Here is a 23,335-nt window from a genome sequence, read left to right as displayed (position 1 = left end):
GCATATAACGTGTGCAAAAGTCGTAATTTAACAAGACTGACCTAATATTTAATTAAATAAAAATTGAATAAACTAAATGTAAGTGTGTCCTTTGTGGACAATAATGCTGCTGCAATGATGTGCATTTTGTTATAAAAGAAAATAATTTTAATATTTACCATCCACCAAACAGATTCGTCAAACGCCGTCCCACTAGGCGAGATACCACTGTTCGAAGGATATTCATCCAGTTTATTAACGTTCGCATCAGCAACGTGCATAGTTTTTATATTGGTTGGCTTGCCGGGTAACCTAATAACCATCATTGCATTGGCACGATGCAAAAAGGTAAGACTGAAAATATTGAAGGAAATATATGAACAGTGAACTTAATTATAAATTGTAAATTAGCATTTTTCTGCAATAACTGCATTGTTGCAGTACATACATTTATGTTTAATGTGCTGCTCTTAAAGAAATGTGTTGAGATGTTTTGTATGTCTTCTATAAAGACTGGATGAGTATCCCCGGTTTTGTTCGGGATTTCTATAATTTCACTGACAAAAAATATCGTTCGACTCGGATATGCAAACTTTACACTTGTCAAGTAAAAGATTTAATGATTTGGCGCAGGACGCACGGAGAAGTGAACGAATTTAATTAGAATCTGAAAATTGTTTTTTTCAGACATACAGTCAAAGGCTGTGAAATTCCAGCATAAATTTGCTTCAGCTGCTTTTCCGCTGAGCCACACATACAATCAATACAATACGTCTTTATACGGTTTTACCACTTCCACGCTACACTTGCGTGTAGCAGCTTCCTACGTATAAACAAGTATGAACAGTTTTGATTGTATGTGTGGATCAGCTGAAAAACAGCTGAAGCAAATTCATTCTGAAATTTCACTGTCTGACTGTATACAAGTTTGCCACTCGTAGAATGCAATAAGTTTCCTTTCGAACACAATTGTCCATCTGTCACACTCTGTCTGGTATACAGATAAAACCACAGAATTCTAAGGCAAATCCTCAATTTTCTAACTTTGATCGGCCTTCATTTATCCTTCAATGTAGAAAAATTGGTGTAAATTTACCCACTCAAAATTCGGCCTCCTTCTTAAGGGATAAAGTAGGATATGAGACACTCAATATGCACGCAATTCTTATTCACGTTCCTTCAAGCTCGTCGTGGGCTTTGTGGGTTTTAAATTTGAACGAAAATAATATGTAAAAATCAGCACGTCACCAATATAATTTTGCTCAGACATAACAAAGCTTTTTATGTACTTTTAATAGACCACAGAATCAAGAATGAGTAATTACCACTAGCTAAGATCATGGTACATTAAAAGAATGCATGAACGGAAGAGCAGTGAAAAACGTAGTGTACCTAAATGAGACAAGTTTGTAAAGTGCATTTAGTAGCTTCTCATTTATACATAACTTCAGGTCATTTATAAAGAATTCAGAACGAATAACCTCTAAATCATTTCCTCAGCATAACTTATGTACCCATTTCCGATTAAAATAGAAATGTTCAAATGTTCCTTATCACTTGTTGTTCATTCGGCGACGGTATTTAAATTTCTGGGGTAGCAAGGTAATAAAAAGCGCTTCAATGTACATTATAAAATGTAATTAATGCTTGAATGAATTACATTATTTTTTACGACTTGCATTGAAATGTAAAGCTCAAGTTATTTAATCGAGAATTCACACACATTGGTTGGTAGTTCTTCGAAGGAATGCCATGGAAATCTAAGTGAATTAACGACTAGGTGCCTAATTATCGAATTTCAAGCAAAAAAGTAATTACAGAAACCGTTTCAAGTAGTTATATTATTGCAACAATGCAAAAATAAAAGAAAGTGGAATAATGCGCCATGGTGGCGGAACTGCTGTTATGTTAATAAGTGTGTCGACATCAGAGCAAAAAATGTTTAAATAAGAACACGCGATGCCTGGAACATTTTAACTGCTAGCGGGAGGTAAAGTCCATTTTGTCTCCCGCTTCGCTAACAGGAAGTACGTGTTTACCTCCCTCCAGTTCATAAAGATTACTTATCCGCAATGTTACCTTTCAATTGTGTGAACGTACACGAAGAAAATTACGAACATAAACACTTGAAAGCTTTCCTCATTTTAATAGATTCTTGTTGGTTTTTCTATTATAAAGCAATCCAACAACGTCTCAAGAAAACGAGAAAAAAAAACTAGGCGTCGTGAAGATGTTTCATTCGGCAATACACACAAATAAAAAAAAAACCTTGCTAAGGTGGAGCAAAATGGTGCAGGTTGGGTATACTTTTCAAATGTAACCGAAAATTTTGTCCGACAACGAAGTTCACATTTCTGTCAGACTAATCATGTACGTTCATTGATGGATATAAGGTTACAAAAGACATCAATGAAATGTAGAGCCGAAAAACAGCTGTTTTAAACAGCTGAAACAAAGTCATGTCCAAATTTCACTGACATCCCCTATATCTTGAATGGAAAATTAATGCAATCTAAGATGCATAATTCTAGTAAGGAACCATCCAAACTATTTTAAGCAAGAAAAGTAAAAGTCTAACTTTAAGAGTAACGGATCTCAATTTTCGATTAAAACGAATTCCTATTGTGTTTGAACGTCTGCTTAAAGTTGTTTATTGATTCGGTTCTTTTGTAACTTTTGTGTGTGCATATAGAATTTCCATCCCGTTAGAAAGTAGTTGCCCTTTGCAAATATAAGTGTGCTCTTCGGAAAATAACCCATATACCCCCCAAAAAAACGACGGCACACCCTATTTTCCCTTTGCAAAACTTATTTTGTTATAGTAGAATATACATAATATCAAATGGAATTTTTCTGTAATTTTTTGTTTAGATAAACTTCCGATATATAATAATACACTCGATTTTCAGAAAAAAAAAAAAGAAAACCTCAACCTCAACCTCAGTATATTTCTGTACGACAACAATTTTTTGTTGGGGTGGTTGGGCGAAAAGTAAAAGTTCAACGAAATTGAATCAAAAATGGCTTTTTGTCAAGAATTTATTTGGCCCATGCGATATGAGTGATTGACGGTTTAGTTCTTATCACACGTAGCCCACCGTTGACCGTATAACATCCGATGATATAATTGGTTTATATTCTGTTCATACGTTTCCAGCATTTTGGCTTTTTGTTTCGGTGATTGATCCGATTTGGGTTTCATTCATGGGGCTGTGGCGAGTCCACGCCGCCACAGTCCATGAATGAAAGCCATATCATACGCTCAGCATGTCAATAAACAAATATTAAATTTCGTTCTTTTTGGTTTTTTATTTTATAAAAAAATTCGAGCGAATGTGAAAACCACAACGAGAACAAACCAGCCAAAGTTGTCATCAACTAATTTCCTGATTTATTTTCTGCAATTGACGAAACACTGGGATTTCAAAATTTTGTTTTGTTTTTAGTGATTGTCAGTTGTACGTAGCGTCTGGCATATCGGTGGCGGGACATTTTCACACCGTCAATATCGTCAGGAACGATATTATCGTTTTTTGGACGATACTATCGTCTTAAAAACGATACTATCGTCTAAAAAACGATAATATCGTTTTTAGACGATAGTATCGTCCAAAAAAACGATAATATAAAAAATTTTGATCCAGGATGATAATATCGTCTAAATTGAAAAATTCTAAAATATTGTCTGGACGATAGTATCGTTTTCTGGACGATATTATCGTTCAAAAAACGATAGTATCGTTTTCTGGACGATATTACCGTTCTAGAAAATCTAATGGATATTTTCGTTTTCTGTAAAAAAACAATATTATCGTTTAAAAACGATATTACTAAAAATATTTTAGAATTTATAATTTTAGACGATATTATCGTCCTGTATGAAAATTTTATGGACGATCATATCGTTTTTTTGGACGATAGTATCGTCTAAAAAACGATATTATCGTTTTTTAGACGATACTATCGTCCAAAAAAACGATACTATCGTTTTTAGACGATACTATCGTCCAAAAAACGATACTATTGTCCAAAAAAACGATATTATCGTTCCTGACGATATTGACCGTGTAGTTATGTCGCCTCATCGGCATATCACATTATAGAAGTTGATATTCAGCTCATTCTTTGCTCAACTCTTCTACACACGTGAATACAGTACTATTATGTGATACACAAATGCGATCTTGGTATGAGCGAAGCGATATATGTAATAGTTATTTACAGCATCTGCACCGTAACGTGCACTTTACGTCACTGTTTGTGACAGTGAAAATTCACTGACCGTAATTGCTTGTGAGCTATTGTTTTAGCTTGTGTGATTACTCCACTCGCCTTCGGCTCGTTCCGCAAAGCTCATACGTGTCAAAACATCAAACTTACAAGCAAGGACGCACCATACTATTACATAATTAGGTATGAAATGTTGAAAAGACGAGCGTATGCTTTAAATTTGTTGATCCGAGTTGAAGCCAAGGTCACTGATTACACGTTAACGTTACTTTTATTTATTACATCCATAGACTTGTTAAACTGTTAAACTGAAGTTATGTGCCGCCAACCCTATGCGAAAGTTAACTGTTAATAACAATTTGGCACCTGCAAAAATGATACATTACGTGATAGTTAACTTTCGCGTGCAGCAGGCAGTAAACCAAATTGTTATGTAATCAGTTGTCGAAAAGACAGTTACCGAATGTAGTTCCTCAAAAACACATTTGTAAGTTCGCTTTTATCACAAAATTGTTACCTCATGTAATGAATAACTTTCGAAGCATCTAAGGTGTCCTACAATGACACGACATCACAAGGGATTAAAAGTTGAAAGGTCGAGTTTTTATGTGAATTTCGTTGATCCAAGGCGAAGCTGAGGCTCATAAATAAACGAAAATATGACTTAAATGCAACGTTTTATTCTCAATTTTTATTTGTCGTCAGTGACTTGAGAAATAGTACATTTCGTACCTAGGACTAAAAGTCTTTTTTAGCGTGTGAGAAGTTTCCAGGCAGAGCCGAAGGCGAGGTCTGGAATCGAATACGCTAAAAAAGACTTTTAGTCCGTGGTACGATTAGTATTTTTCATATTGGACGGAGAAAAAGTGCGACGAAGTCGCTCTTTTCGGGGCCTAGGTATGAAAAATCCATTACGCCACTGTATGATGGTTTTCATGTTTCTCACACTCTTTTTGATGCCCTTACGATTTTACATTACATGACTCGAGATAAAAATGAAAAGTCTAGTTTTAGTGTGTTTATTGACCTCGGCTTCGTCTTGGTTCAACAAAACTCACACGAAAATTCTACTAGTTATGTAACAGAATATTCCTTTGAAGTGATTATCGATCCACTAATATGTTCATAATAATTGGGTCCATTATTGATCACTTATTTACTTGACACACTAATAACGAGCGGAAAAAAAGACCAGCCATCGTGGTAAACTTTGTCGCCTCAATGCCACAAGAAATCGATATTTTTTATAAACCCATAAGTTGAACAAATCGGATAAATGTAAAATAACAAACATAATGACCTCATACATACGAACTGTATTGCAAAGTCGCATAAGCAACAAACAGCGATAAACGATAGCTTATAATTTACCACCATCACATCTCCACCCATACTTGGTATCACTTATTTGCTTCCCTTAATTTCATTTTTCCTCAAACGAAACTGTGCTGTGAAGGAACTTTATTTATGGTTTTCACTTTATACTGTGGGTACATTACCTCTTCTTCTCTGTTTTTTTTCGTATACTGTGTGCGGGGTTGAAATACTGTTAGTTCTAATCATGCACAATAAACAAAGCACATTTCCCGAAATGAATACCGAAAGAAAAACTTTGAACGAAAATAATAAATAAAACGGAAAATTGAGAGGAAAAGGACACAATGATTCCACATATTGTGTCCATTTGTATATTCTTTTTCTATGTTTTGTTTTTCCACTGGTAGCTTTTCTGGAAGATAAATTCAACTTGTAAGTTGGGCATTTGTACAAATCTTTTCGAGTTGAAAAATATTCAATCGTCTGGTATAATAAAATGCTTTTTGTCTATAAGTGTTGCTGGTACATTTTTTTTTGCTGTGTTATTGCTTCTAAAAGGATTCGTCCCTTATGTTGTACAATATGTCTCTGTCGTTTCTGGTCAACATATCGGAAAACGGATTTCAAAAATGTACTTGCGTCTATTGTGCGTACAACCACTGTTAATGTTAAATGTTAAAACCATTGAACCATGGCAAGCCACCAGCCACCAGTTATGTTCTAATTTGGAACTGAATGCCATCCGACAGTGATACATAATTCTGTTCGCTAATAATTTCGTATACTGACAATACTAACAAATATTATTCACAGAATGTTGTATACCACAAGGAATAGAAATATAATATAGGAAATAACTCTACCAACAATATCCCAAAATCTGTATGCAATTGTGGTATAATAAAGTTACAGACTTTATGCGCCAATAAATTCGTCGTTAAGGACTTGCGACACGAGCATATTGCTATACCTTCTGCAGATAATCAACGAGTTAATTAAGCAAAATTAGAAGTTATGTAAAATACCGGTGCAGAAATAGAGATATTCAACAGAAAATGAAAAGAAAGTCAGGATTTTTGTGACTTCCCGATTTTTAACTAAATCTAAAGATAGTCCTACTCACAAAACGTTGCGCTTTTCGATTGTTTGATCGTTTGTCGATTTCGGACAAAAGTTCGGACGTGCATCAAAATACATGTAAATTGACGTAACGTAGCCTTGATCCTGAAGGAGAATGTTAGGAGAATAGTAGGCTATGGATTTATTGCCATTTGAGAGGGCGTGATTTTCATATGAAAAAAGAGCATGAGCTAAGATCACGAGTTGTCATGTCTCTCATTTTTGACGTATTGTGATCTTTGCTAAATGGTGTTGCTTACACCTCAAGTGCCAATACTCTCTAAAATATTCAAGAGTCGTTTCGCAAGATCTTGTTAATTTTTTTTAAATAATCGACGAATTTTAAGGTTCGTAATTTTTCGAAAGATGTCGCTGCAACAAACCCGGTGTCAACAAAAAATAACTAATCTTCTAATCGACGGATTTTACTCGAAATAAAATGCCATCGTATAGCACATGACCTCGGGACTCTGCAACAGTAATTAGTTTTTAAATCGGCACTACATCGGCTTTGCGATAAGAGTCTTAAAAAAGATATTATGAAACGAGAGCAAGAAATATTTCGTACCCTTATCTCCAAGAAAATATAGGGCTGATTTAAAAACTGATTACTGCCTTCAGGTCATGTGCTATACAATAGCATTATGTTTGACTAAAATCCGTTGAGTAAAAGATTAATTGTTTTTCTGTTTTCTGTGTTTTTCCGAAACTGGGTTTGTTGTAGCGACATCTTTCGAAAAATGGCCGTACTCTGTTGGTAGAGTTGACATAGAATAGAGGAAAGAAAATTGATGCCTGGAATTTTTTCGTGAACTCTCTAATTTCTGAGAAAACTTCGAAAAATAGAGCTTCAATTGAAGTTGAGTAAAATGAAGGAATTGATCAGATTAAAATTGCAATATAGAGAAGATATGGATCTCGGTTCTATCCCTAGCCAGGGCTAGGTTAAAGCGGTTTATCATCGCAATGTTTATATTCGATGTAAGGCGCTTTAACCTGGCCTTAAATCTCTGTAGAACTCCGCAAAAAATATGACGCAAATGTCATTCACATTCGATACAAGTGCGAAAGGTAGGTCAAATAATTGGAGTCTGCATAGATTGCGACAATATCGACTTTGCGCTATCAACACCACAATATCTGTCATATTGTGGTTGTCAATTGCAAAAAGTATTTCGATTAAATTTTGTTGATTTTTGGGAACTTTTATGTCATTGCTGTGTTCAACGGCCCAAAACAGCAAACATTGTATCTGAAATGCTGCATTTCTCGATCGACTTTTTCAGTAAAACATCAAAATAATTTGATTTAAACAAATATAAGAAAAAACATCTTCTGTCCGTTACTTAGGGTGAACATACCCTTATCGTTGACAAAGTTTAGAAAGAGTGATATACACAGATGAAAAATGTGGGAGGTATCTATGAATTCTATAATAGATATTGACTTCAAAAACAGTTTTTTTTTTCCTTTACTAAAAGTAACTTATTCGATTATCAACATAAATTCTGGAAATACCATGGACACGATTTTTTTTCGTGTTCGGTGTGTGTAATCCTCGTCTATAAAATGCGGTAAAAATATTATTTTCATTTTCATTCTGTACAAATACAAATTGGATTGTTTTTGTGCTTGTCCGATAACGTGAAAAATGTGAAATGGCTGGACGATACCATAAAAATAGAATTTACACCTTTCGAGCGTTTTTTTGTGTGTGTTTTATATTCATGGTACAGTTATTTTAAACAATATCGTAAAATTAACTTCAAATTAAATTGATTACGCCGATAATTTTCATTTTAGGTAATTAATGATTGCGTTTCATTTCGCACCATTGGATTAAAATAGGTTTCGAATGCGTTTTGCTACATTACTCTCAATTTGTGTTATTTAAAAAAAAAATCGAAATTTTATTGGCTTTCATCGAAGTTTCGTTGCATAGATACACAATGTTCGTGCGTGAATAGAACAAGGTGTGCGGGCGATGAAGCTATATGTGATGAGAATGGGTATATTGAACTTGTATTGTTAGCTTTTCCAATAATTCACTTTCTGCCTATGATTCAACTCTACAGTATCAGTAACCACATAAGGCTTAGCTCAGCCTGAATTTATTAATTCCAAAAAAAATATCGGTATAATGCTGACATTGTTGCCGTTATAGAAAATTCAGAAGAAAAACTACGTCGGCATGTGCAATATAACAAATTTTTTGCCTGGTTATACCGCAAAGTCTTTTTTTTCGAGTTAGTTCAGTAATTTGATGAGAAAACTTTCGTTTTCAGAAGCTTTTTTCCCTATGTGGCATATAAGCAAACTGTTCTCGTTTCTCTGCAGCATAATTCATTATTAGGCGCTTCTATTCATAAATCATTTATTCATAGGCAATCGCTTTCGTATATGAGCAAAATAACAATTTTCTTATTATCTTAACTAAGCTGGCGGACGACAACTATGCGCGTTAATTCATAGAAATATTCTGCAGTAAGACTTTATCATCGTTTTTGTCTTCGCTGATGATATAGTGCCATAGACTGTAAATAATTACTGCGAACTTTGTCTTCATCAAAAGATTTCTTCTTCAAGACTCTAGAAGAATCTATAGAAGTGTACAGAAAAAAATTAATCAATTGTACCAAAGCTTCTTGTTTAAAAGTTCCACTGTTACGCTACTTTTGCAACACACGATTAACCGTACATTATTAAGAAGTAGTTCTCGTAAAAAAAACTCTTTCGCAAGTTTTTCAAAATTTATAGACTTGTTTCCTCACAACAAGAGTGTTAATTCAGGTTCAGTCAACGCACCTGGGATAGTGGTAGGAAAAAAATTGAGTAATAAGTCACAACATTGTACACCTTTACAAAGTTATGTGAGTCGAAATGCAACAGAAGATGTTGTTGATAGTAACGATATTATTACTTTTTATGTGTTTTTGCTTAGAGAGCAATTAATTTTAATCATTTTATTGGTTTTAATATAACCACTGTAAGTCAGTTGCACGACGATTCCTTAAGTGAGGTACGTCACTGGTAACTCATACTGACAACTGTTCTGTTTGACACATGCACTCTATTTACTATGCTAGGGCGACGATTCTCGTATTTTCGTAACTCTAAATATTCTTAACTTAACAGTTGACGGTATAAAATCCCAAAACAATTTCAATAAAATTCATGCTATTTATTCTACATCCGACATTGGAATGTTGACTGAAATATATCATCATTTGATGATAAAACTTCCGAATAATCGATACAATATCAATCAAATGTTTTATCGATAATCGATTAATGTCAACTGATAATCGAAATATCGATCAATTTATCGAAATGTTAGTAGATATTTATCGATTATCAGTCGATATTTACTGATTATCAGTCGATATTTATCGATAATCGATTTATATTGTTTTATTTAAAATATCGAAAATCGATTCTTGGAACGAACGTTGTGACTATTCGCAGGCGCCTGCTAATAGCCAAATTATTATTAAAGATACTATTGGCAGGCGCCTGCCAATAGCATCTTCCCCTTTTACACAGGCTATTGGATGGCATTTTTCCTTTCACAAAGACTATTCGCAGGCGAAATGACGTGCCAATAGCATCTACGTTCTCGGAAATAATCGATATTTTATCAATCGATTAAATTATCAAACATGCCTAATCCCACATTGACGTACTTCATTTTGAAGTGAATTAAAAAATTTGGATAGGAATGTAAGATCTTACATTTTCTTGCCTGTAATTAATACAGAGACTATTGTTTGGAAAACATTTTGACATTTATTTCCTTCCATTTTCCTAGGCTTTCATTTAAGGTAAATTTCAATTGTCAAAAACCAGACTCGATCATTTAATTTGCTTTCATTTTATTTTCCTTAATTTTCCTCAATGTTGGGAAAATTGCGGAAAATTAAGGAAAATGTGGAAAAATCTTATAAAAGTAAAACTAACATTTTAATTTACCGAATACGGTTCTATGCATTTCAAAAATTCCACTAATTCCACTAATTCCACTTACCTGAAACAATTATAATTGAGCTTCGCTATATGTTACCAGTTACCGTTCTGAAGGGTTCGGTAAATATTTGTTTCCACCAATGCTAACAATAACAATAACAACGCACGCGAATATTTCCATTCAATTTTAAATTAAGATCTCAGTTTTTCACTGTACTCATTTTGAAAATTGAACAATTTCCCAATGATAGTTTTGCTATAATTGGGACATGCAAGGGAATGTGAGTGAATCCACACAGTACTTTTTAAATATTTGTTCTAATTACATTAAGCTTTCGTACACCCGGGAAAGTTAATTAAAATTTCGACATGTTGAAAGTGTATTCAATAAGTTTTATCCAAACGATTGATTAATTCGATATATTTGTTCGATGCTTTCATACCGAATGTCAAAGCACTTCAAGCATGAGTGGTACTCTAAATAAGGTACTGAAACTGGACAGTATGACTATGAGTATGGTATTCTAATTAGGGTATTGAAACTGGGCAGGTTATTTAGGTTGTAGCGGCTTATACAAAATGTTTTAGTTTTTTTAAGTCTCAGCCTGATCATTTAATGGAGAAAAAAAATTACAATTTAATTTTGTGCTGCTTACGGTCGGCTCAGCTGGTCCAAGTGGATTTCCAACTGAGCCTTTAAAAAAACTGAGACATTTTGTAAACCGCTACACCCTAGATCATACAACTAAAGACACTATTTGGCAGCTGTCGACTATGACCACTTGCCTGAAGTACGTTGCGAATATGAATATTTTGGACCTGTACTATGTTTGCAGCCAGACTGAGCTTGTATTGCATACTGAATGTGTTATGTGCAATAATCTTTGACCGGATTTATTTACGTTTCGTTCGTACTGTATGCATACATAGATGTAATAAATATGCAAATCGAAAAGCATTGAACTGCTCTCTCCTATATCAAAATTCATTGACGTCGAGCAGATGAGTGCGAGTTAGGAGGAGTAGGTACTAAAACAGAGTTCCAAAAGCCCCCACAAGTATAACCTAAGTCGGCGTCTCTGTCTAAACTTTAAGGGGGAAACGTAAAAAATTTATTTCTGGAAATTCGATTATTTGGCCAAAAATTTTGCTCTTATTTCGTTAATAAAACATTATCATCAAATTTAAATACGATAGTAAAATCAATATCAATATCAATCATAACCCTCAGCATATCCCGTATACAGCATACAGCTTCTTATAAAAAGTCTGCAAAGAAATCGAAATGTTTTTATTTTCATCTTGGCACACGTATCGTAAGCATTATACAGCAAACAACAAGCCGTAAAGACCGTAATCGGATAACCTACATTTTTTATACATTATTAAGTGCTGATTCAGTTACAATCATAAATTTTAATTCCTACTCTTCCTGCTACGAGCAGTCATCACACGCTTCTACATATAGGAATATAGGTAAATCATGTAGTATCATGGTTTGCATAATCTGAACGACAAACGATGGCAAGAAAACCAAAATTTTTATATGGCAAATTAAGTGGCTGTTGTATAATCGACCACATTTTCTATCCTCTTCTTCCAACATGTGAATCATTATATTATTGAAACCAGAAGAAAAATATTTTCGCACTTTTCCTTCTCAATTTTCCACCGTATTTTGAACAAGAAAACATTTTTGTTTTGCCTTTGCGTATAAACTCCCCTTTTATTGCACATTGGGGTTGGTTAACAGATTTCGCGAAACATTCAAATTGAAATTAAACGAGCCGTTCCAATTTGTTGCTTTTATGCCGGTCGTTGTAAGTGTGTAGTGCGACAATGACAAGATGATCACTGCTACGCAACTGATCCGATTGAGACCTGATTGAGTTTACTGTCTCAACGTACTGGCCTTGGATAAAATTTAGAGTAGAATCATCGATGTACATTAAGTGGTCTTTACATAAGTTCCGAAGGAACTTCAAAAAAGTTGTAGCTTTTTAATGAGATTTTTAAAGATTGCCTTACAGCAACGAAGCATCTCTAATGGAACTAACGGAACATGAAAAATTTAATTAGAAAAGTGCAGTACTTTCTCTCCCGTGGGGGAGCACCTAGTGTACTTCGAAGAACTGATGGCGCGTTCAAATTATACACCTACATTCAGGCCATTGGGGTCATTTGTACCAAAGGGGGAGAATGGTTGTATATGTAAATCAGTAAAAAAACATTAAAAACAGAAATCTACCGCAGGTCCCTGTACTTCCAAAACAACTGATAACATTTTAGGTGACGCACTCTCTGTCAAATTTTGTTCCATCTGCTATTTGTAACATCCGCTTTCGATAACCCATAACCTTGTTGTGAACTTTGGAACCAGTTTCATTGTGCCTCAACCACCATTATATCGAAATGAAAAAACCTCTTAGTTTCATTTAACTGAAAATATGCAACGATTAGCGTTAATTGTTTGTGTGACTCCGTAATAACAGTAATAACGGATATGTCTCGATCATACAGCACGTCGTAATAACCTCGCTTGTACCACGGCACTACTTCTAGGATGAACATAGAAAATATTCGGAGGCTGATAAAATAACAGTATGCACTGCGTTTCTTTTGGATATATAACTTGTTGTCGTTGTATGAGTTAAAACACAATCCTAGGCGGTAGCTCCTGTCATTAAAGCCTCCAAATTTGACACTTGGAAATTCAGTGTTCATGCTAGGAGCAGTGCTTGTAACATTCACATTGTATGACTCATTTTTTCTGCACGCAGAGGCGCCGAAAGCGTTAGTTAGCCTCTAATGGGAATATTATTTCACATTTATTTTTGATCATTGTTCAGATTATTTATGGACTGAGCCGAAACCGGCTTCTCTGGCTTATCAGCGAAGCAATATTCTTGTACATGAATAAATGTATAAATTGTAGGTCATTTTGGGTAGTTGGTTGCTCAATTAAAATCCGATCAATGTTCTATAATAAATGTAGGACTGTTCTGTGGCAAAAAAATGTTTATTTTTAGTTTGTTCACCAATCGCTGCCGAGGTTGTTGGATTTTTTTTTCTTGCAAACATTATTATGAAGGAATTAGTGCTGTTGACGCTGCTATTTACTTCCCTCAATTATGCAATAAATGTAGTTGCATTCAAAGTATGATCGATAGTTCATTGGAGATAATTTGTGTTTATTTAATTCGCTTGTTGATGTTATAGCCGATCATGTCAATTCGTCTTGATAGATGCACCAGTTACTGCAATCCAGAATATTGTAAAGTTAAGACAGTTTGCCGACCATTAAATCGTACATCGAAATTTGTATCAATGGACATTTATTTTCGTCCCGGTGTCAAATTGGAAGATCCGACTTATGTAGGTTCTAATCGAAATGAAGCCTCAAATTTACCATTATTTGAGGAATATATATATATATGCAGGTGAAAATAGCTGCGCACAAGAAATTCGCCACCGTTTACCGGCCACACATGATAAATTTGAAAACGGAACTCTGTAAAGAACTCAAAATCGGGTCCCATCCCTTTTTATTCGGATTAACGAAAGATAGGACTAGCTACGCTGCGAATTTGTTGGACCCATGTCCTATCACCGTATGTATTTTTGCAAATATTTCCACATATAGTTTCGATGTTGTTAAAGCTAATCCGACTAAAAGGGACACCGCCGTTCGAAGCCAAGAGTAACAAATGTCTTTGACTATGTATCCCCATTCACACCACTTTTTCCTGCTGGAGAATGGAGACTCGATATAACACTATCAGTCATAAGGAATGTTACAGACGTGGTGGTGTTATCTTGGAATGATTATTATGAAATTAAACCATTGACAGCAGAACAGTTCTAACAACAAACTGTAACGAGGCACCGCGAGGAACTGAATTTAAATGATATGAGGGGAATGTTGATATCATTATTGAGTGTAGCCTTGATATGCCCTAGTTTTTACACTAATCAGTTTTTCCAAAAATAAATGTTTTCTGTACAAGTACAGAGAGCGTCGGTGAAATTTAGCAATGTATACAATCAACAGTAGATTATGCACCTCTGTCCAAACTGTTTGTTTTGACGATCTGGAAGTTATGTACGAGCCAAAGGCGTCCGTTAGTAACGTAAGAGTGTCGTCCTTCACAACGAGCAATCAAAAGCCAGTAACCGTTGCGATTAGGCGACAGCGAACTGCGAAGCATTTTTCTTTGCAACCACTGAAACTTTTTTGTAAATATTACAAGGAAACCGACCGCTCATCACCGTAGAATACGGTAAAAGTAAAAAAGAATTTGTCCACCAAGGTCTCTCCCTTTTTAAACAGCTCTACCACTAATGCGACTCTTCGGAGAGTGGTGAGTTATACCTCGTTGAACTCGTCGTACTGAAGCAAGGATTACATAGGGAACCTAATTTTCAATATTCTGGATGCAAAATTTCATCGAATTCACTTGGTTCAACAAATGAATCGTTCAAAATTTGTAAACCATTTTTGTCAAGGTTCATGAACAGGATTGCCGTTCCGGAAATAACTCAGACCTACAACTACGCAACTAGATTGACTGTGTCATGTGTGCATGATAACCGATTTTTTGACGTAATTTATTATGTTGAACGTATGTAAAGGGCAAACTTATTATCGTTGATGATCTGGTTACACTATGCCACACATTTACTATCACAATGGCTCACGAAGGCTTTACAAAAAAAAAAAAATCGAGCTACTTCATATAGAACCCGCTTTTATTTACAACAACAACGAAAATCATGAATAAAGAAAAGCGAGCACTCATTACAACTTATGATTTTTCACATTTTCATTCAATTTTTCGCTAAAAAGATTTTTCGTTTAACAACCCATATTATACGCCGGTGGTTATTTACCAAATTTACCAAATCATTTCCTTGTATAATATAACACACAGCCAAAAAAAAAACTAAATTATTATTGTGTATGAGAAGGCTCTTCCTTTATTCGGATGGAAAAACGGTTTGCCTCATCACAGAGCGGGGAAAAAATGAATGTTTCGAACATCAATGTGTGATGAGAATTGGTTTTTCTTTCTCTCACTCTCTTCGCTTTCTTCAAATTATTCTGGTAATAAATATTCTAAAGGAGTTATAAGCTGAATACAATTTATCTTCTAAATGTAAAACGCTTTTATGATTATAAATACACTTTACTTTAACAATCGAATGAAATAGGCCCCCATGCACATAAATCAAATTTTTCGGAATCGGTTATTACAATGGAATTTACGGGCATTATACTATTATATTCCCAAAAAAACATGTCCATAATTTACATTCACTTATCAATCACGTAGCTCACACGTACGGATCCAACAATAAAATTATTAATGATTCGGTCAGAAACAGACAATTTTCTGCAAGTTTTTATTTTTTTGGTTGGAAATTATCTACCGAAAAACAGTTGCTGTGTAAGTAGTTAGGGGGTCACACCTCTTCCATACATTTACATTATTTATACAAAATGATCAACTCAAACTTTTACATTAGTCATATTCAATCTAAAACACCGAATCGTTTCGTAGGTTACTTTTTCGTCCGATGACAAAACATGTTTATGTTGCGGTAAAACTCGCAAATTTGCGTGTGTACCACGAATGTTAACAATGCCATTATTTGTAATAAATTAAGGGAAAATCTTTGGAAAGTAATTTGAACCCCGCCATGGTGCTTATACATGCACAATAGATTTATTTTAATAATGAAAAAAACATAACACTCCCCACGCAATTTTTAACAAGAATTAAAAGGAAGAGATGCGGAAACGACAAATTTGGAGAACAATAAAAGTTGAGGAAATTTTGTTTCTGATTTTTTTTGTACTTACTTATTTGTCATTTCTTTCTTGGAATCAAGAATCACGTTCAACATTTTAATACATGGCAGAAGAAATGTTCTAGTTAGATTTTCTTTGTCATAATTATGCTGAAACCGAAGTAAAATTTAAGAGTTAGCCAATCGAGATAATTTGATGACAGAATCGGTATTTCGTGACAAATTTTAAGAGGAAACCGGTGGGTTTGGGAATTATAAAATTTTGTTGCAAAAGTTTATTTCCATAAAATTTGTATAAAAAACCCAACGTACTTGACACTGTCCACCAGATATGACTTGTTATTTTTGCGAAAATATCGATCATGTTTTATGATTTATTGCCTGCCCCATGTGAAAGCTGACCATTACACATCAGTTTGCCCCCTGTGAAAAGGATCCATTATATGAAGAATATTTTCCGTTCACTTTACGTGAATTCCTTTGATAGTAACTCTTGATATACATAGCAATGTAAGGTTAACGAAAAATTTCTTTTGTTTTCAGCGCTTCTCGCATTGTCATAAAATGTCAAATTCACATTTGCTACGCAATGTGAAAAAAGCAAAAAACAAAATAAATTTTTCGGATGCACTTTTTAGTGGACATTTTTATATGTGCCTAGTTGTACCAGCCCCTAGATGCCAAAAACGATTTCGAGAACATTCTTAAAACCTTGGGAGCTGATCGAAGATCGAAAACATGCAATTTTCTTATGGAGGTATCTTATGGAGGTACTTTCGGGGCGTTAAGGGTTTAAAATTCATCTACGCTAAGATATGAGCAGAGGAAAAAATGGTAAAAATTTGACAACATCGGCGAATTCAACGATTCCTTTGCATTCAAAAATGAACGGAAAAAACAAACAAAAAACTGTTTTCCCTGACTACTGGTCTCAGCTTTCCAATGACAACTCGAACTCCCACAGGCCCACAGGTTGAGGAAAATTTTCATTTTTTTTGATCCTAGGAACTCATAAAAAATTCCATTAGAACCTCTTAACAACGTTTCGGAACTTATGATACATAGAAGATCTACGGGAGCAGAGATATTTTCCCAAATTGCCAGCGCTAACACGAATAATATTTCAAAGATAAAAGTTGTTCTACAAGCTACTCTGGAAAGTGCTATAAATCCAAACCTCACTTTTTTGTAAATCATTTTTAAAGCAAGAAAAACCAGTAGATTTCGCGAAGTTACTCGTAATTCAAAAACTATACAGGAAGAAAACTTCCGTGGTATTTTTATCAAAAATGTATGAAAATCTCTTACATCGCAGATTTGTAGGAATTAATCAAAGTTTCATGAATCGACGTCGATTCATGTACTTAGCTTTTAAAATAAAATTAACGTAAAGACGACAAACTTTTAGTCGTTCCCATGGAAATTAACGACGAAATGATAAAATTATTTTATAGTAAACAACAGACCAACCTTCAGGGAAATCACATTCTTAAGAAAATGGTAAACAAGGAACTGCAGGCGTTCATTATTTTGTGGTACGACCCAATTACGAATACGAGGAAATAAAATTTGATTTATAAGAAATATTTGAGTCGTTGATTTAACTTTTTTTTATAGTTTTTATCGTCATCTTAATAAAAAAAAGCAACGAAAATATTTTCCATTGAAAAATGCTGTGTGTACCAAACCAAATACGCATTTCGACTTCCTCTGATTACTTTATACCAGCGAAAAAATACATATATTTTTTACCAATCTGTTTGCCACCGAAAAAGAATTATTGCTCAACCACAAATTCGTAAGATTTATGTTCTACTGTGGCATTACGCTACACTATATGCATATATCTGCGTAGTGTTATATATGGCTAACATAATACAATTCAGCTTAACCGAGGCGTGTGTGTTCATTGACTCCTTCTTAGTTGTTTATTTATTGTTATCTTACGAGTTTTTACCTCGAATAAATATTTTCCGCAATTCGTTTTTTGTGTGTGTTTGTGTGTGTGTCGTTCCAATCATTTTCTTAATCATGGAACATAATTCGTTTCTCGATGGATTATTACCTCGAAAATTGAATTAAATGACACAACGTATTATGGAATATGACAAAAGCACAATGGAAAACATGTGATATGGAAAGATTGATAAATGTTGCGATGAATTTGATTAATGGACGGGGGGTTGTGTGTGGACTGTACAACTGGGACTGAAAGAATTAGCTAAATCATTATTACAGTTCTGATTGAATATATTCGTTTCAAGGATAATGTAGCATTGACTTGCTCATAATGCAGGACAATTAAACGGACAATTACTCTTACTCTTACAGATAAAATAGAATTCCAGTGCCCCACACCACAAATTGTGCGGAAATTGTTCATTCATTCAGTTGTCATAAAATACCGAGACTGTTATGTAATTGCAGCACCAAAGGAATGTTGCTAAACTTATCCACCATTAAAAGATACAGAGGCCACATTAGTGATTAAGTTTACACAATTGGATCGTAATATTCTCTAGCGTGGTGGTGGCCAATATCGGGGCAAAACACAGAGAAATGTAAAACGACCAGAGCATTAACGTCTGTAATCGACAGCTGCGACAAAAAAGTGATGAGCTCTGGACCAATCGGTCTCATATAAGCGAAATGTGTGTTAAAACTAGTGAAGTAGTAGATTTAGTTTTAATCAGTTAAAGGTTTTTTTCATCTTACAGCCTTTATAGATATGGAGAAATATTGATATGGATATGGAGATATGTTTTATGTGAAAGGTCTAGAAAGTTATAAACTAATATCAATGTCCAATATGGCTGCATTATTCGCAGGAGTACCTCAAAAGCATTCAGACCAGTCTGAAGTAGTTACAAAATTTTTAATAGGAAGTTTTTCCCTAGAATTTTTGGTGTCAACTTTTGCAACTACTTCAAAAAGCTGACATCTGCCGGAAGTATTGCAAAACATGTAAACGAAGAATACCCTATCCCTTTGACACAGTCGAAATCAAGGCCTATTTTGGGAATTTGATTCTTCAAATTCCATTAAATTCCTTAACATTTTTGATGATAAACTTAACATATCCTTAACATATTGTTTAAAATTCCTTAAATTCTAAAATGTGCAAATTTAGAAATTTGAGAAATTTATGGAATTTGAAGAATTAAATTCCCAAACATAGGCCTTGCTCAAAATACCACCTTACTTGGACAAAAGAATGAAATCTATAGTGATGGAGTTGCCGTGTGGCGCCTTTGCTAAAACGATATCGATATCGACACATAGACCCCTAATTTTAAACTTTATTTAATTTTTGCTCATCAAGATGAAGGTGCTCAGCACAAAAAAGGACATTACAACGACACATTATTTACTTTCGGACACCGAAATGGTGGTAAAAGACAATATATTTTCAACGCAGAAATGGGCATGACTGCTCATGCTAAGTCTTCATATCATTTATTTTCAAAAGTGTAGAAGTTCCAATGACAGTGTATGCGTTTTTGCCACAATAATTTGTTTTTCTAGAGATGGTATAGTCAGAGGCAGTGAAATTTTAGCATGAATTTTCTTCGGCTGTTTTTCAGCTGATTCACATATACAATCAAAACTGATTATACTTTTTTACTTTGTGAAAAAGTCCTCGTTCCACATTCACAAAACAAGCTTCGCATCTACTCTCATGTAACAAAAAGGCAATCAAACAGAATAATAGACAGCTCATACGAGTGGGAAGTTTACGGCCAGAGCGAAGCGAGGGTCGTAATCTACACGAATCATATTTTATTTATGATTTGAGGTTGATTGAAAATCTTGAAAATGAAAATTTTTAAAGAAAATTGAGAGCTCAAAAAGTGGTCAAAAATATTTCCACCTTACCCTCGATGGTTTCCAAGAAAAAAAATTGTCAAATTTTACTGTCATTTGCGTGGAATCATTAATATAGTAAATATATTATGTATTAAATGTGACAAGTTTTCATGAATACGTCAAAAATACATTTAGAAAAGTGTCAGTCAAGGGACCTGACCCGCCCAAAAGGTGGGACCTAGTACTTGTATATACGGTTGAAGCTGCTATACACACGAGCGTTCTAGTGGTTCAACCATACAACGTTTTGATTGTTTATGTGAATCAGCTGAAAACAGCTGAAGCACAGCACTTCTTCTAGCATGAACATAGAAAATATTCGGAGGCTGATGAAATCACTGTCGGCACTGCGTTGATGACTTGTTTTCGTTGGATGAGTTAAAACATACAATACAAACAATCCTAAACGGTATCTTATCACTATATAGTCTCGAAATTTGTCACTTGTGAATTCAGTGTTCATACTATGAACTACTATGTGGCTGAATCATGCTCTAACTGTATTGAAAAGAAAAATTTTCCTTCCAATTTTTTGCAACAACTTTTGCAACTACTTCAAAAAGCTGGCAATGTCACCGTAGCGGACTTTGTAGTAACGGTTGATAATTGTGTCAAACCTTTTAACCGAAGGACGCATACATGTCGATTTACTTTTCCCACTCATTGACCATTATTCTTTTCCACCAGTATAATGTCGACATTCGCAATTTAATGGCGTTATTTCACAGCAAACCCATAAACGCGACCTAAGACCGCTCGGGTTAATGTGTTTTATTAGCGACATAAAACAAAACCTCTTTGCAAAACAGTTTTAGCTTCGAAATTATTCATCTTAAAACTATAAAAAGTAAATTCCAGTGAAATTAAGTAGGGTGGAAAATATAAATCCATCCGAAGGAAACTTTTCCACTAATCACGATAATCACATTCTGATATTTAACTCGACTCGTTGTCCTTTGAATGTATGTCAGAGAGCCCGTTACCCAATTCCAGACACAAACGCATAGTTCAGTTTCTTTCTACACTTAAATCAGCATGATTTTAAAGCGAATTAATCAATGTACAAACAGTTCGCGAAAATAATGTTGAAGCGTTTATGGCAGATTGAAGAGCTGAACACTTTTCCTAACGGCTTTCAGCTTCATTTTCACTTAATTTTGTTTATTTTGTTTTTCAATTTTCAATGCTAGTTATTTCAGTTTGATAATATAAACACTAAACGCCATTTACATTTTGTGTGTGCCGTGTATATAATTTTAAACGATTCTCTTAAAGTAATTCAAATATTTTGAAATTTCACTTCAAAATTTCTTATCCGTACAAACATTTATTATATATACTTAGCTTAATGTGCTGTTGAAGGTGTAAACATGATTTTTAAAAATAGGCATCACCAGCTCAAAATTATTAAAACATTTAATTCGGTTTAATTTCACCGAGAATGATTCAATCGAGGATTCATTTGCGAAACGTTGCGTTGGTTTCTTTTCGATTTAATTTTAATTGAGAGCAGATAGATTCACTGTTAAAATTAATTGAGAATGTCAGATTGTTCAACGCTAAGTCAAATTTCGAACGGTCAGTTACATTAAATCCATAAATTTTCCAAAACTTTTACCCAAAAGCTCAGTCACCTAAAGTTACATTGACATTATTCATACCAGTCTTCTGTGAATTCTTCAAAAGAAAACGAATAGAGGAGAATATTGAAAAATCTTTAATTTAATTACACACAAAGGAAGACCAATGCATGAGTGGAGTAGGTGTAATTGTAATCATATTATGATAATCAATATAAACAAAACTAAAACTTAGCTTTGTTATCTCAATGTTATAATCGAATCCTTGTTCACCAAGACGTATATTCTTTCTCGAGAAATTCTCCAAAATTTTCGATGAACATTTCATCGCACATATACCTTATCGACCATTTCAATTTCTGTTGGAGTGAAGAAAATCTGAAAACATCCTTGCAAATATATGTCATTTTGATACCGATATAAACGGCAAACATAAGTCAATCGTCAATAAGCTCTGACTACATTTTGATCAGTTCAGCCGGCCGTCGATGACTGTCGACTTGGTATTGATAACGTACTAAGGTTCACTCAATCAAGCTTCATAATTTGTGTGGTTGCAGTGTATTTGGGAGCTGTAACGATGTACACACTGAATGACTCGTATGACGTAACCCAAATACTATTAATTTGTGTGCATAAGTCTAGCCTACATTTAGGTGAGATATTAATTAACGCCTAACTTTCCTCAGAGTGGTGGATTTGAAGTCACGTTAGGCCGGTGGTCCAGACACTTATTATTGGCCGTAAAGGGCTGTTAGTGAGGGCTCTAAACAAATCAAATATAAAAATCTCGCGGACCATTTAAACTCCTTAACAATACCTCTTTTTTGATATCCTCTGCTTTCTCCACATGCCTAATCCATATAATAAACCACTGTCAGTGAATAAGAAAGCAGCATTCGAGTAAAGTTTTATATTCCCATTGGGGGATTGAAGTTTTGACCAATTCGATGCAGAACGTTATTCTAAGCAAAAAATTGTTCTACTGTATGCCTCTAAAATTCACAGATTTTTTTATAAAATTAATTTTGTTTACAAAGTGCCCTAAATCGACCCAATTTTGTCAGCCGCCCAAAATGTGCCGGAGGCCGTTTCCAGTCTCGATGAAAATAAGCATGTGTAAGGTGTTCTGCAACAAGAACTACATGGGTATCGACAATTCTGATCAAAAGAATTTCTTAAAACAGTGTGAAATCAAAAATATAGGGGCGCCATTTTGTAATTTTCTTACGGGCGGCTTTACGTTTCGAAATTTAGACGATCTTATAAAAAGATCAGTGCATTTTAAAGACATACCGTAAAACAATTTTTTGTTTAGAATAATGTTTTACGTCGATCAAAAATAGCTAGTCAAAACTTCAATTAATCATTGCCGGTATTTGAGTCTCTGGTTGATAACCTACTCTGGAGGACCCATGGCTGACGAGTTGTACTCGGGGAGTCACAATTTCCAAGTGACCGAAATAAAA

At 34.4% G+C, this 23,335-nt stretch overlaps 1 protein-coding gene and 1 long non-coding RNA gene across 4 annotated transcripts in view; both read left to right on the top strand.

Moving 5' to 3' along the window:
• Positions 1-23,335, top strand: part of LOC119069233 (G-protein coupled receptor moody) — a 71,515-nt gene that overhangs the window by 24,960 nt on the left and 23,220 nt on the right. For all 3 annotated transcript variants that reach the window (XM_037173382.1, XM_037173442.1, XM_037173314.1), the window contains exon 3: positions 173-327. In XM_037173382.1, the coding sequence (XP_037029277.1) occupies positions 173-327 (155 nt within the window). The remainder of the gene's footprint in view (positions 1-172; positions 328-23,335) is intronic.
• On the top strand, positions 13,834-14,479 carry LOC119075640. The gene is made up of 3 exons (XR_005087428.1): positions 13,834-13,983; positions 14,049-14,219; positions 14,285-14,479. It is a non-coding gene; the product is annotated as an uncharacterized LOC119075640 (long non-coding RNA).

This window comes from Bradysia coprophila, chromosome II, assembly GCF_014529535.1.
Source record: "Bradysia coprophila strain Holo2 chromosome II, BU_Bcop_v1, whole genome shotgun sequence".
Taxonomy (NCBI): Eukaryota; Metazoa; Arthropoda; class Insecta; order Diptera; family Sciaridae; genus Bradysia; species Bradysia coprophila.
Note: the sequence above shows the minus strand (reverse complement) of the source record. Positions and strands in the feature narration are given on the sequence as shown.